Here is a 16,174-nt window from a genome sequence, read left to right as displayed (position 1 = left end):
TGCCGACCGTATGCGGAACCATTCATTTCAATGGGTCCGCAAAAAAACGGAAATGACTCAGTGTGTATTCCATTTCCGTATGTCCAAACATATCCTATTCTTGTCCAGCATTACGGGCAAGGATAGGACTGTTCTATTAGGAGCCCGCTGTTCCGTTCTGCAAAATACGGAATGCCCACGGAACGATGTGGTCGGGATTAGCAGGATTTCAAGATTACTGGGTGCCGGATTAAAAGAGTTCTTCTGCATCATTACCATTATGACACAGTAAATGTCATTATTTTATTTTTTTAATCAAACTGTATTATATTTTATTTACAATAAACACAGCAAGACTGATGGATGATGAGACTCCTTGTACGCGGAGCCGCCATCGTCCTTGTCTCGTGCACCTTCATTGACTGGACCATCAGGACCTACACGGATGCCAGTGTATTGGGGGTTAGTACACATCTGTACATACACGGCTGGGGCTGAGGCTACATACATGTACAGACGGTTTAACCCCTGATGTGTGGCTCCATTCTACTAGGTCGCAGTCCAGGCATCCCTTATCACTCTTGTTCCACCGTCACGCGTTTGGTCCGGTGTTGGACGTTCTCCGCTTGTTGCCGTCCAGCGTCTTTTTTTTAGGTTCCTTGCTGCTTGTTGTCTTCTTCTTCAGTTTTGCGCCGCGCTCCTCCGACAGAAGCTGCAGATCCTCAGGGGGAGATTTTGCTAATTTTTCTATTTGCAATTTTTCCAAAATATATTCCTGACAAGAGACAGAAAATGATTAGAAATTGATCCATTAGTTAAAGGGGACTGGCCAGTTTCTTATATTGGTGGCATATCCTCAGGATAGGTCATCAATATCAGATCGGCGGGGGGGGGGGTCCGACTCCCGGGAGCCCCGCCGATCAGCTGTATGAGGAGAACACTGCGCTTGTACGAGAGCTGCGCTCTCTTCAAACAGCTGAGCGGCGGGGGGCTGGGAGTCGGACCCCTAACAATCTGATATTGATAAGTGAGCGACTGGTTGGTTTATTAGGTGAAAGATTGATTGATTTAGTGATTATCTGATTGTTTTTTTGATAGGTTGGTAAGAGATTGGTTGATGTTTTGGTTTGGTTATTGGTTGGTTGACTGGTTGGTTCATGGGTGAAGTGACTGGTTAATTTATTGGTTGAGCTATTGGTTGATTGGTTGGTTGGTTGGTTGGTTGGTTGGCTGATTGGGTGAGTGAGTGATTGGTTGGCTGATGGATTGATTGCTTGTGTGACTAGTTAATTTATTGGTTGATTGATTGATTGACTAGTTGGTCGAGTGAGTGATTGATTTGATGGTTGGTTGATTGATTGACTGGTGGAGTGACTGGTTGATTTATTGGTCGAGTGAGTGATTGATTTGATGGTTAATTGATTGATTGGTGGAGTGACTGGTTGATTTATTGGTTGAGTGATTAGTTGATTGGCTGGTGGTTTGGTTGACTTGTTGAGTAACTATTTGGTTGTCAGAAATTCATGCAGCCAAACTAGAGTGCAGGACGGTGCTGGAAGGGTTACTATGCTTACCAATCAAGCCGACAGGAAACCGAGCCAATCAGGTTTCGGACTATGTGTCCAATCCCAGAGTTAGGCAGGAGAGCTGAACCCGGACACAACCCGATCTGCACTCATTCACCATGAATGAGTGGAGCATCAGAGCTTTTTACGCTTCAATGCTCCCCCTTGCCCTGCAATTTTCTTGAGATCTGGTGACATACCGGGCTCTCCATGGGTAAGCTAGGTGGAGGCTTTAGCCTAGCAGTAAACCCGGTGATGTCACCGGTCTTTAGCACTGCCCTAGCCTGTTTTTACACCGCCCATTAGTGCCGGTGACATCACTGCTAGGGGGAAGACTCTGCCTAACAGTGTCCAAATGTAAACAAACAGCCCTTGCCCTGCGCTGCAAGGGGGAGCATCGGAGCCTGGTGGACGAGTTCAGATTGGGTCGTGTCCGGGTTCCTCTCTATGTTGTTGCCTGTGATTGTGTCTGTTTTTCTAGGCTCTTCACTGTGCAGCTTTCTAGTGGATTATTCTGGTGTTCTGACCTTTGGCTTGTTTTCCATGTCATGTCATATCTACTCTCATGGTAATAGTCCTTGGCTCGTCTCTGGATTTAACCTCTTGTGTACTGCATTGATGGTGTTTTGTCCCTCCTGGTTTTTGACCCTGCTTGCTGACTCCTCTTTTCACCTCCCTGGTCATTCTGGAAGCTCTGCTACAATGTGCTGTTATCATCTCTGCAGACGTATTCTGGGTCCCTAGCAGCCACGTCCATCCTGCCTCGCAGCGGGCTCCAATGAAGAACCTAGGGGTAGCCTTTGGCTCACACTACCCGGAGTTGATTTGGGAGGCTGGTAGCAGTTTTATGGTGCACTGGCTGTGGTGCGGACGGTGACTGTAGAACTTCCTAACGTTGGTTTGTTGATTGACTTAGTGAAGTCCCGGTTGGCTGAATGATTCATTACTTAATCGACTGATTAAAAGAGCTGAACCCGGACATATCCCCATCTTCACCCCTTCAGCCCCCCTAATATGAGAATAGAAAAGCCCTTGCCCTGCATAATCCAGCGCAGGGCAAGGGAGAGCATCGGACCATGAGATGCCCCTATGCTCATATCAAGGGGGCCGACGGAGTGAAGATGGGGATATGTCCAGGTTGAGCTCTGAACCTGGACAACCCCTTTTAAATATGACGGATGAATTGAAAGATTTTTGCAGATTTCCCAGGAGACGCCTATGCCTACTTAGACTTATTTTACTATTGAAGTCCTTTTTTTCCTGACTAGTTTAAAAATTAGATTAAAAAGTGAAGTGCGGTATAAAGAAGAAGCCAAGTTACCAAGTCAGCTTGTCAGTACAGCAGAGTGAGAGCAGGATAGAGCAGAGTTGAGTTTGCCTGCCAGTTTAATGCTAAAGCCTGCTGGAACCAAGACAAAGCCTGAAACTGTTTGATGAAACGTTTATTCAAAGTGAAGCTGCTACTAAACTTCATCTCAAGGTCTGGACTCAAGTAATTCTTTCCAATCCCTCAATTATTCCCCCTATTTATTGCTTCAGAGCCAAAGCCTGGGGCCCAGCGGTATCCAGGTAGGAGCACCGTGACACACATAAAGAGATTTAGGCCGCACTACACTACTCGGCATTCCTACACCTGGGACGCATTATAGAGAGGGCCCTGGGGTGAGGCTGCCCGTTGCACATGGTGATGTAAAGAGATCAATCAGTGATGTACACAGCACAGAAATAATGCAAAAAGTAATGCGCTCTTCCACTGTCCATATACATCACTAACTGCACACTGTCTGATGGAGATGGGCCCCTTAGTTATCAGGGTCCCTGGTAGTTATGCCTCCTGGTAAATCTTCAGGTTGTGAATGTGAACTTCATATATTTAATTGCATAATTCGAACCCTTGATTTGCCATTCAGGGGCCAGGGAGAGTCGGGTGCCGGCTTACAAGTATTACAGCTCCAGTCCTGACTGAGTGATCTGCAGAGTTAGGAGACACGACACTTACCTTGATCATATCCAGTTTTTGGGTGAGTTCCACTTCAGCCAGGGGCCCGTAATGCTTCATGTGGCACTGATCGGCCAGATTTATCACAGCCAGCAGCAAGCTGCCGATTTCCACACTCTGCGGAGACCGAGGAGATCAGGGTGAACCTAAAGCAGTGACCAGACCCAACCACAGAGGTGCACACCGCCTCTACCACAGTGCGCTGCACCGGCTGCTGGACGGACACTGAACCACCAGGGGGCAGCAGGGAGATGCTGCACCATGAGAGCTAGAACTGTGAATGCAGCTCTGGTTGTAACTTTAGTACAATAAATAATGTAACGTGAGATCAGTTCAATTACTCAATCCCCATGCTTTACACTGCAGCTTTCCTCTATTCGGGCACAACTATGATGTGTGACTACAGCTATGATTCCAATTTTGTGTTGGACTGGTCCCCCACGCATTACATTGCAGCTCTGCAGTTCCAACTACAACCCCCATGCTCCATGCAGCTCAGTCCACTCTCACCTGGTTCCGGAACTGACTCTTCTCCAAGTTAAATGTCATTTCCAGCTGTTTGTTCCTCTCCCGGAGACGGTCATATTTCAGCTGCAGCTGAGACAGTTCGCTGGTCATTGTCTAGGGGACACAGAGACACGTGAGATGACACCATGCACGATGGGAATTGTAGTTCAATAGATTCATAGGGAGGATCAAGCCTGGTCAAACAAGATAATTACAGCAAATGGGAGTAAAATGAAAGTGCAACTCCACCCTCTACCAGATATTCCCTTACTAAGAACATCGGACTCCCCCATACCCCATCCTGTGCATCTATGGGGGATATCGGCATCCTGTGTGTCTATGGGGGATACTGGCATCCTGTGCGTCTATGGGGGATATCGGCATCCTGTGTGTCTATGAGGGATATCGGCATCCTGTGCGTCTATGGGGGATATCGGCATCCTGTGCGTCTATGGGGGATATCGGCATCCTGTGCGTCTATGAGGGATATCGGCATCCTGAGCGTCTATGAGGGATATCGGCATCCTGAGCGTCTATGGGGGATACCGGCATCCTGTGCGTCTATGAGGGATATCGGCATCCTGAGCGTCTATGGGGGATACCGGCATCCTGAGCGTCTATGGGGGATACCGGCATCCTGTGTGTCTATGAGGGATATCGGCATCCTGTGTGTCTATGGGGGATATCGGCATCCTGTGCGTCTATGGGGGATATCGGCATCCTGTGTGTCTATGGGGGATACTGGCATCCTGTGCGTCTATGGGGGATATCGGCATCCTGTGCGTCTATGAGGGATATCGGCATCCTGTGTGTCTATGGGGGATATCGGCATCCTGTGCGTCTATGGGGGATATCGGCATCCTGTGTGTCTATGGGGGATATCGGCATCCTGTGCGTCTATGGGGGATACCGGCATCCTGCACATCTATGGGGGATACCGGCATCCTGCACATCTATGGGGGATATCGGCATCCTGTGCATCTATGGGGGATATCGGCATCCTGTGCGTCTATGGGGGATATCGGCATCCTGTGCGTCTATGGGGGATATCGGCATCCTGTGCATCTATGGGGGATACCGGCATCCTGTGCATCTATGGGGGATATCGGCATCCTGTGCGTCTATGGGGGATATCGGCATCCTGTGCGTCTATGGGGGATATCGGCATCCTGTGCGTCTATGGGGGATATCGGCATCCTGTGCGTCTGTGGGGGATATCGGCATCCTGTGCGTCTATGGGGGATATCGGTATCCTGTGCGTCTATGGGGGATATCGGCATCCTGTGCGTCTATGGGGGATATCGGCATCCTGTGCGTCTATGGGGATATCGGCATCCTGTGCGTCTATGGGGGATATCGGCATCCTGTGCGTCTATGGAGGATATCGGCATCCTGTTTATCTATGGGGGATATCGGCATCCTGTGTGTCTATGGGGGATATCGGCATCCTGTGCGTCTATGGGGATATCGGCATCCTGTGCGTCTATGGGGGATATCGGCATCCTGTGCGTCTATGGGTCATATCGGCATCCTGTGCAGCTATGAGGGGTATCGGCATCCTGTGCATCTATGGGGGATATCGGCATCCTGTGTGTCTATGGGGGATATCGGCATCCTGTGCATCTATGGGGGATATCGGCATCCTGTGCATCTATGGGGGATATCGGCATCCTGTGCGTCTATGGGGGATATCGGCATCCTGTGTGTCTATGGGGGATATCGGCATCCTGTGTGTCTATGGGGGATATCGGCATCCTGTGTATCTATGGGGGATATCGGCATCCTGTGCGTCTATGGGTCATATCGGCATCCTGTGCAGCTATGAGGGGTATCGGCATCCTGTGCATCTATGGGGGATATCGGCATCCTGTGCATCTATGGGGGATATCGGCATCCTGTGCGTCTATGGGGGATATCGGCATCCTGTGCGTCTATGGGGGATATCGGCATCCTGTGTGTCTATGGGGGATATCGGCATCCTGTGCGTCTATGGGGGATATCGGCATCCTGTGCGTCTATGGAGGATATCGGCATCCTGTTTATCTATGGGGGATATCGGCATCCTGTGTGTCTATGGGGGATATCGGCATCCTGTGCGTCTATGGGGATATCGGCATCCTGTGCGTCTATGGGGATATCGGCATCCTGTGCGTCTATGGGGGATATCGGCATCCTGTGCGTCTATGGAGGATATCTGCATCCTGTTTATCTATGGGGGATATCGGCATCCTGTGCGTCTATGGGTCATATCGGCATCCTGTGCGTCTATGGGGGATATCGGCATCCTGTGCGTCTATGGGTCATATCGGCATCCTGTGCAGCTATGAGGGGTATCGGCATCCTGTGCATCTATGGGGGATATCGGCATCCTGTGTGTCTATGGGGGATATCGGCATCCTGTGCATCTATGGGGGATATCGGCATCCTGTGCGTCTATGGGGGATATCGGCATCCTGTGCGTCTATGGGGGATATCGGCATCCTGTGCATCTATGGGGGATATCGGCATCCTGTGCGTCTATGGGGGATATCGGCATCCTGTGTGTCTATGGGGTATATCGGCATCCTGTGTGTCTATGGGGGATATCGGCATCCTGTGCGTCTATGGGGGATATCGGCATCCTGTGCGTCTATGGGGGATATCGGCATCCTGTGTGTCTATGGGGGATATCGGCATCCTGTGCGTCTATGGGGATATCGGCATCCTGTGCGTCTATGGGGGATATCGGCATCCTGTGCGTCTATGGGGGATATCGGCATCCTGTGCGTCTATGGGGACATTCTTTGGCAGCACTGACCAGGCGGCTCCCCGCACCGTTGCATCAGGTCAGTGGTGCGGATTATCACTGACACTTTTACAGTCCGCCATAGTAACTGTGTTTCATAATTGATCCATTGTGCAGTGTGCGGCTGAATCTGAGCGGGCGGCAGGTAATCCTTTAATTATGTCACTGCTTGTACACAACCTGAGATTGCTCAATTCCCCTGGAAGAACTCCACCATAAAAGGCGCGTCGCTCCGAGGAGATCGCATTCAAGAGGGCAACATGAAACTAACAACATCCTGTGTGTCACGCCAGGTGCTTGTCTGCTAAGCTTGCAATCTAATTTCTGACCTCTTAAAGGGGTTAAAAGTTTTTTTTAGAAAGAATTAACTGAAGGATTCTAGCCTGTATCGTATATTGAATGATTCACACTTACCCGCCTCTCCACTCCTGTGTGCTAGCCCCCTTTCCCCAATGATCTGGGCCACGGCTTGTTTTCTTCCAGCCGGGGGCAGAGATGTTGTTGCTTGCGCCACTGCAGCCAATGACTGGCTTCAGTGGAGACGTGTCCCCGAGCAACATGTCACCACTGAAGCCAGTTATCGGCTGCAGCAGCACAAGAACCCATGTCCATTCCCCAGCCAAAGGAACACAAGCCGGGGACTGGATGATGGAGGAATGGGAGCCGGCGCGCAGGACTGGAGCGGCGGAGAGGAAATAAGTATGAATTGCAATCAATAGGCATGGCAGGGTAGAGACCTTCAGTCAATGGTTAACTATTCCCGGAAGACCCCATTAAGGATGCAAAGAAGTAGGTCGCCTCATTCTATAGAATTAGAGCCCATTTGGCCTAGGATGTCATAAGGAATACATAATAATGTTAGAAAATGATCCTACAACAGCAAAATGTGTTATGATGTCACATGAAGTCATGTCACAATAATTCATTGTGACGTCATGTCATGATGTCAAAATGTGATGTTATAATGAGGTTTTATTTTGTCATAAATAATGCATTGTGATGTCATAAGGCAGTACTATGATGTCGTAACAGTGTCTTGATATAAAAAAGAAAGCATTGTGATGTAATAATGGAATCCTGATGTCAATTATAGCAATGTGATGTGATAATAGTACCCTATTATGTCATAACTGATGCATTGTGATGTCCTATGATGTCATAATGCCCTCCTATTATGTCATAACTAATGCATTTCTACTGTATGTCATAATGCTCTTCTATGATGTCATACTGCTGTCCTATTATGTCATAACTAATGCATTGCTACTGTATGTCATAATGCTCTTCTATGATGTCATACTGCTGTCCTATTATGTCATAACTAATGCATTATGATGTCATACTGCTGTCCTATTATGTCATAACTAATGCATTGTGATGTCATAATGCTCTCCTATGAGGTCATAATGGTGTCCTATTATGTCATAACTAATGCATTGTGATGTCATAATGCTCTTCTATGATGTCATAATGGTGTCCTATTATGTCATAACTAATGCACTGTGATGTCATAATGCTCTCCTATGATGTCATAATGGTGTCCTATTGTGTCATAACTAATGCATTGTGATGTCATAATGGTGTCCTATTATGTGATAACTAATGCACTGTGATGTCATAATGCAGTTCTATAGCGTTATAAAGTTGTTTCGATATAAAAAACGATGCATTCTGACGTCATGATGGCATCTTAGGATTTCATGTTTTTTCTACATTTTCTTCTCTAATGGATACACAAGGGTGCAGAAATTCACTTACCAGCTTCATGGTGTCGTGTTGCCTCTTCAGAGCTTCCAGCCTGAGCTGCGAACTCTCCTGTTCATCTGCCAGACCCATCAGATTGTTCACTAGGTTCTCATTGGTCAGAGCGAGGGTCTCGTAGCGTCTGATAATGGCCTTCACCGGGGAATCGACGCCGTATTCTAGATAATCTGCAAGACGAATAGGAAGCCGGTGGGGACAGCTGGTACTCCGTAAAATGGGCAAGTCACTATGGTTGGCATACATTGGACTGGTGTCTACATACATACACCAACCACAATATTAAAGCCACTGACAGGTGAAGATGGTGACAATGGCTCCTGTCAATGGGTGGGATATATTAGGAAGTAACAGAACAGTCAGTTTTTGAAGTTGACGTGTTTGAATCCTGTCATTTGACAGCTCATGTGTAACTCTTATCCCTGATCTTCTGACCTCATAAAAGCTAATTTAAGCTATATTCCTATCAGTTTGATAATAATTGAGCTATAATGAGTGTTTATGAGGTCAGGAGACCAGAGATAAGAGCTACACTTGAACCATCAGAGGAAACACAAAGAGACACTGCAAAACGACTGGTTGTTAACCCTTGTATCTCAGAAATGGCTGAACATTTTTACTAAAGACTAAGTGAATAAATAATATGTAGCCCAAAATGAGTAAAATGCAATAATAATTTAAAAAAATGTCCCCGAAGGTGTCCATAGTCTTTTAAGTATCTGCTTCTAAAGTTTTAGTACCAGATATTACAGGACACATTCAGAGATCTTCTGGAGTCCATGCCTCAATGGGTTGGATCACAAGGGGGAACTAGATAATATTAGGCAGGTTACCCAGCGGTTGATACTGTATGCATTGGACTGGTATCTATTGGGTAGACCACTCAATGGTTTTTATTCCTTGGATCGTTGGGTTGGCCACGGCATGGCTGGGTTACACTAAGTTAATTTATATATTGTAGGCCACCCAAGGATTGGAATTCATTCATATACAATAAGTGTTGCATCGTGGGTAGAGTTGGTACAAGACTTAGGCCTCTTTCACACTTGCGTTTTCCGGATCCGGCGTGTACTCCACTTGCCGGAATTACACGCTGGATCTGGAAAAACGCAAGTGTACTGAAAGCATTTGAAGACGGATCCGTCTTCAAAATGCGTTCAGTGTTACTATGGCAGTCAGGACGCTATTAAAGTCCTGGTTGCCATAGTAGGAGCGGGGAGCGGGGGAGCAGTATACTTACAGTCCACGCGGCTCCCGGGGTGCTCCAGAATTACGTCAGAGCGCCCCATGCGCATGGATGACGTGCCATGCGATCACGTCATCCATGCGCGTGGGGCGCCCTGACGTCACTCTGGAGCGCCCCGGGAGCCGCACGGACGGTAAGTATGCTGCTCCCCCGATCCCCGCTACACTTTACTATGGCTGCCAGGACTTTAGCGTCCCGGCAGCCATGGTAACCATTGAGAAAAAGCTAAACGTCGGATCCGGCAATGCGCCGAAACGACGTTTAGCTTAAGGCCGGATCCGGATCAATGCCTTTCAATGGGCATTAATTCCGGATCCGGCCTTGCGGCAAGTGTTCAGGATTTTTGGCCGGAGCAAAAAGCGCAGAATGCTGCGGTATTTTCTCCGGCCAAAAAACGTTCCGTTCCGGAACTGAAGACATCCTGATGCATCCTGAACGGATTTCACTCCATTCAGAATGCATTAGGATAAAACTGATCAGGATTCTTCCGGCATAGAGCCCCGACGACGGAACTCTATGCCGGAAGGAAAGAACGCAAGTGTGAAAGGGCCCATTAGGGCACTCAGGAACTTGTAATCATGGGGTCACTATACATTGAATAAACCACTCAATGCACTGGCTAAACAAAGTATTGGGTGATATACTTTCTGTAGGCCACTCAGTGGATGGACACATTGGGCAACAAACCAACCTCTGGTTACTGGTATTCTGCCCATTAGACAAGACCACCTTTACTTACTATCCGGGACCTTCTCCACCATTTTCAATAAGAAATCCTCATAGATTTTGTGCATCTTCCTCTTTTCATGCAGCTTCTTCTGTCTGTGAATGGGATGATAGTCGGTAAATAAGTCAAATATTCAATGATGTTGGAATTTTCTCCACCATGACTCAGGCACAGTACTACAACTCCAATCCGACCTAAAGAGGATAGCTGGGACTACTGAAATGTGAGCTACAGATAGAGAGCAGACAAGTCCCATGAACTTTACATTAGTTCAAGGATGGGGTATGTAGGTCTGTGTAGCCTGTGGTGTCTGTGGTGAAGAAGACACTGCCCTAACTGTCTACCTCTTCCTCCGATCTTCTAGCTGTGGTGCCAGGTCCAAAATCTCAATCTGCCGTAGATCGTTTTGCCGTGACTCTGTCTGGTATTTTGATATGGCTCGTCTTCTCTTGGCATCGCTGTCCTTCAGGAACTTCTCAAACGTTACCGCTTTTTCGGAGTACTACGGACAATAGAGACAAAATATCAATATTACCAGGAAATTTGAGGAGGTCTCCTGTGATAACGTTCCCAGAGCCTCCTCCGTCCTTCTCACCTCCTTCTGTCTCAGTGCAAACTCCTCCTTCCGCTCTTCGAGCCAGCGCATGCGTTCACTGTATTCCTCTCGTTTATGAACCAGCTCTTGGCTGACACGGTCATACTCCACCTCTTTTTTCAAAACCAGTGTCTTCTGTAAAGTGTTCTTACTGGTGTCCAGTATCTTACCAGCAGCCTGGAGATAAACCAGTGAATAGAAACGTGTTAACAAAATGATTTCTGCAACTTTGTGTTTCAATTCACCATTTTCAGGATCTGTTTGTTTTGAGTGAATGGTAACAATGTAACTGGTGGTCTGTTACAAAGGCATTGTTCCGCTGGCATCCTGTGCCCACCGCTATCCCACTCTTGCCTCTGCTCCTCCTTATACTCCCATGCTTGCGCTGGTGGTATTCCTAGTGTATCTTCGGCAGGCTATGGCCTGTGTTTACCTATGTTGGTCTTAGGTTGTCCTATAGGGCGTGCGTGCTCGATCTTGGCCTCTTAAAGGGCAGAATGCTCACATACTAATTCTTCCCCAGCTTATGGGGGAAAAGTGCCTGAGCTTTAGGTTCCTAGATTGCTAGTATAACCCGCAAAAGTGTGCTTTTCTGACTATCTGCCCACGTACTGAACCTCTGCCTGTTGATCAATTCCTGATACTCTGCTGCGTGGCCTGACCTTAGCCTGTTTGCCGTGTTGATCCTCAGCTGCCTGCCCTGACCTCAGATCTGTTTCACGTGTTACCAGCAGAATAAAGTTCCAGCACTATTGAAGATTCTGTTGCTTTGTCTTTATTTTCGGTAACAAATTATATTATGTGGACACGATCTTACATCCCCGCACATTGACGCGTTTCGAACTATACCGTTCTTAATCGTAACGTGTACACACGAGTATTGCTGGATTCCTTGGTGTTCTGCACCAGTGTTTCTGATCCCAGTGGGTTCGCTGCCAACTACACTGGGATTATTGGCCTGTTGGGCCCCTGCAGTAAAGACCAGATCCTTGTATAGGAAAAGGGTGAAAACCAGGAGATTGCCAGGACAACTTTTTTAGTGACTACCCAAAGCCAAACCGGTTAGCTGCTGCATACCCACTGTCCGTTGTATCCAATCTGCACCCTCTCTCTCCTCCTGATAGTTTGTTTCAATGTGTAGTCAACACATACAGTAAATCAGCCTGGAGGATTGTTTAAAATAGATACTACTGTAACAATGAACTAGGTCAAAACAGGGTTCCAACCACCCACAAATTTAAAGTCTGTAGCCCAGTTTTATAATTTTTGGAACAAGCAATACTCCTTTCATATTAGGGTATGTACAGATAAGAGAAGGGTGACCTCTACTCAGCACCCCTTCTAATAGGCATGGCCAGCGGGGATCTTGGAATACAGGAGAACAGGACTTATATTAAAATTACCAGATGCTGTAGACATTTGCTGATTTCAAGGGTCCCTCCCAGTGGAGTAACTATCAGGGAAGCGGCTGCTTCGGGGCCCGGGCTGATTAGGGGCCCGGCCGCCCAGAAGCAGTGCCTCAAACAACTTAACATACAGTCTTAGTTCCAGCCTGGGCCCGATCTCTTCACATACTGTGAGTTGACAGTCACATTTGGGGCCCGCGCCCTGCCTGTTGGCCATTATCCGTTCACTAAAAGAAGGCTGCGCACTCCACCCCACCCCCATAGATTGATTCCTTACTGGCACTGCCAGGCAAAAGGAGCAGTGCCCGTGCCTGTGCCCCCCTGGCTCTTGCCTGCATCCCCCTGGATCTTACCTGCGCCACCCCTGCCCTTGCCTGCAGCCAAGTTCTGGGCATGAGGAGGAGGGGGGGCAGTGGGCACACAGGGCAGGGTGGAGTAGAAGAGACTGATGAGTCCTGGACTCTGTGAAATACTGGGAGAGTAGAGGAAAGCAGGCCAGGTACAGCAGGTTGCTGGCAGTGTAGCTGCCACAGCCACCCCAGCCATGCATCTCCGCTATAGTACAGAACAGAAGGCTGGTACAAGGAGTGGGCAGAGGCTGGGATGGCTACCTGCCAGGTAGCCATTCCAGCCTCTGCCCACTACTTCCTGTGCCAGCCTTCTGTAATTAATCATGCGATACATGGCAGCCTCGCCTCTCTGCTCGCTGTTCTGCCATCTACTACTGATTATTTTGGCACTTTTATATATGCACACATGATGCCAGGATGGTCCTGGTGTGCACTTATATGTGCCATAATAAGCACTAGTACATGCCGGAAGAGAGGGCAGAAAAGCTGGCAGAGATTGGGATGAAAGTTCAAATTCCCCCCCCCCCCCTCTTCCTAATGTTTTATATAAAAAAAATAAACATAAAAAAAATCTTTACTATTAAAATATAAAAATACTAAAAACACGGTTTTGGTGACCAACTCCCCCCCCATCAACACACACATACACCAAACAAAAAATAAATAAAAATTGGGGCCCATGAACATGACTGTATGCCCTCCGAGACATAAGGTCTGTGAGCGGGCCGGGGGGGGGGGGGGGGGCCGTACAAATATTTGCTGTGGGCCCAGTCACTTCTAGCTACGCCCCTGGTCCCTCCCTTTACAGTTACATGGTAGATCCCAGCAGTAAACAGCTAACCATAGGGAGGGGGCTCCCTGCAGCAGGACCCAATGATCAGCTGGGGAGGGAGTTTTCAAAATCATACAATCCTAGAAATGTCAAATATATGTAGGATTACCGCAACCAAACCTCTAACGCACCTCCTTGATAACCGGGATCTGAGTGACTTCTTCTTCGTCATCCCTAAAAAACAAATTTAAGGCTTCATCGTTAAGTGAATTTACTGTCTGCTCCCCATAGAGATCTCACGCTGGGAAGTTTCAAGTCTCTTTTCTTTACACTGACAGGGCACAATGCCAGCTGAACTCGGGCCACGAAAACAGCTCACTGTTATTTGTACCTGTCTAGCCTAGGAGATCGCTGTACCCAGCCCAAAGCTCCAAACCATAGAACTGCTAGAGATGTACAGTACTCTGATCCTACACAGCAAGGTCAAACTGACACATCAGTACCGACAGAGGATACCCAGGTTATAGCAGCATCGACCATATCAGTATATACAAGAAGATGTATAACTTACACCAGCTGTACATATACAATTATATACAGGAGATGCCCAGGTTATACCAGCATGTTCCATATCACTATATACAGGAAGATGTATAACTTATACCAGCCGTACATATATAATTATATACAGGAGATACCCAGGTTATACCAGCATGCTCCATATCACTATATACAGGAAGATGTATAACTTATACCAGCTGTACATATATAGTTATATACAGAAGATACCCAGGTTATACCAGCATGCTCCATATCACTATATACAAGAAGATGTATAACTTATACCAGCTGTACATATATAATTATATACATGAGATGCCCAGGTTATACCAGCATGCTCCATATCACTATATACAGGAAGATGTATAACTTATACCAGCTGTACATATATAGTTATATACAGGAGATGCCCAGGTTATACCAGCATGCTCCATATCACTATATACAAGAAGATGTATAACTTATACCAGCTGTACATATATAATTATATACAGGAGATACCCGGTTTATACCAGCATGCTCCATATCACTATATACAAGAAGATGTATAACTTATACCAGCTGTACATATATAATTATATACAGGAGATGCCCAGGTTATACCAGCATGCTCCATATCACTATATACAAGAAGATGTATAACTTATACCAGCTGTACATATATAATTATATACAGGAGATACCCGGGTTATACCAGCATGCTCCATATCACTATATACAAGAAGATGTATAACTTATACCAGCTGTACATATATAATTATATACAGGACATACCCAGGTTATACCAGCATGCTCCATATCACTATATACAAGAAGATGTATAACTTATACCAGCTGTACATATATAATTATATACAGGAGATGCCCAGGTTATAGCAGCATCGACCATATCAATATATACAAGAAGATGTATAACTTATACCAGCTGTACATATATAATTATATACAGGAGATGCCCAGGTTATACCAGCTGTACATATATAATTATATACAGGATATACCCAGGTTATACCAGCATGGTCCATATCACTATATACAAGAAGATGTATAACTTATACCAGCCGTACATATATAATTATATACAGGAGATGCTCTTTTATATTGTGGTTACATCCCTGGTAGATGCATGTGTAAAGTGCAGTCAGGCCTCATTTCCAGCACCCTAGGGGTTAATCTCACCTGCCCTCCTCCAGTTGAGTGACAAACACATTCCTCTTCCCAACCTTCAGGTTAAGCTCATATTTTGGAGGGTCTCCAGGGGGTAGTAGCTGCTCCCAGTTAGTCATTGTGAGCTTTCTGAGGGAAAATACACAGGAGACGAGTTGCAGGAAGATCCCAAGTTACATTGTATCCTCCAGCGGAATGCAGATCTGGGTCAGCGTTCTATCTCCATAGCAACCGCCTATCAATCACACAGGCCCCGCCTTCAACCCCTCCCACATCCCTGGACTGTAGAGCCCTGGTTACAGGAGCAGGGGACTGTTTACTTACCTGGGAGGGTTAATTACAACTTCTCTGGTAACCAGGAGTCTTGTACACACAGAGTTATGGACCCATCTGTCTGCAGGGGGAATATGACAACAGATTTGTGGGAAAATTCACTTTCAATTATATTTAAAGGGACAGGTGCAATATTGATAAATATCATATATATACATATATGCAAATAAAAAATAATAATTATATATATATATATATATATATATATATATACACATTTATTTTTAACCCTCTGGCATTGCATTCTTTATGCTGTCAATTTAAAGGGGTCCTCTCATCTCAGCCTTTGATGGCGTCTAGCTATAGGAAATGCCTTCAATGTCAGACAGATGTGGGTCCCAGAGTTCCTATCTCTAGAATGGGGCCCCAAAGTGAAGGAGAGCATGCGTGCCGTACTTTCCGTTCATCACTATGGGAGCTC

At 46.7% G+C, this 16,174-nt stretch overlaps 1 protein-coding gene across 1 annotated transcript; it reads right to left on the bottom strand.

Annotated features, from left to right (window-relative positions):
• Positions 1-286: 286 nt before the first annotated feature.
• CCDC197 (coiled-coil domain containing 197) lies at positions 287-15,847 on the bottom strand. The gene is made up of 10 exons (XM_044271194.1): positions 15,745-15,847; positions 15,433-15,549; positions 13,884-13,926; positions 11,165-11,341; positions 10,914-11,071; positions 10,582-10,664; positions 8,594-8,766; positions 4,054-4,164; positions 3,544-3,660; positions 287-754 (listed from the first exon to the last, which is right to left on the bottom strand). The coding sequence occupies exons 2-10, from the start codon at positions 15,537-15,539 to the stop codon at positions 572-574; spliced, it is 1,152 nt and encodes a 383-aa protein (XP_044127129.1). The 5' UTR covers positions 15,540-15,549; positions 15,745-15,847; the 3' UTR covers positions 287-571.
• Positions 15,848-16,174: the final 327 nt, after the last annotated feature.

The sequence above is a fragment of the Bufo gargarizans genome, chromosome 11 (assembly GCF_014858855.1).
Source record: "Bufo gargarizans isolate SCDJY-AF-19 chromosome 11, ASM1485885v1, whole genome shotgun sequence".
Classification (NCBI taxonomy): domain Eukaryota; kingdom Metazoa; phylum Chordata; class Amphibia; order Anura; family Bufonidae; genus Bufo; species Bufo gargarizans.
The sequence above is the reverse complement of the archived record's forward strand: the minus strand, read 5'-3'. Positions and strand labels throughout refer to the sequence as shown.

Excerpts from the sequence above, each read along its gene's own strand:
- CCDC197 (XM_044271194.1), bottom strand. The coding sequence starts at position 15,539 with ATGACTAACTGGGAGCAGCTACTACCCCCTGGAGACCCTCCAAAATAT. Across the intron at positions 10,665-10,913 it reads CTAGAAGATCGGAGGAAGAG|ACAGAAGAAGCTGCATGAAA; the intron begins GTAGACAGTTAG and ends TCCCATTCACAG. Across the intron at positions 4,165-8,593 it reads AACACGACACCATGAAGCTG|ACAATGACCAGCGAACTGTC; the intron begins GTAAGTGAATTT and ends TGTGTCCCCTAG.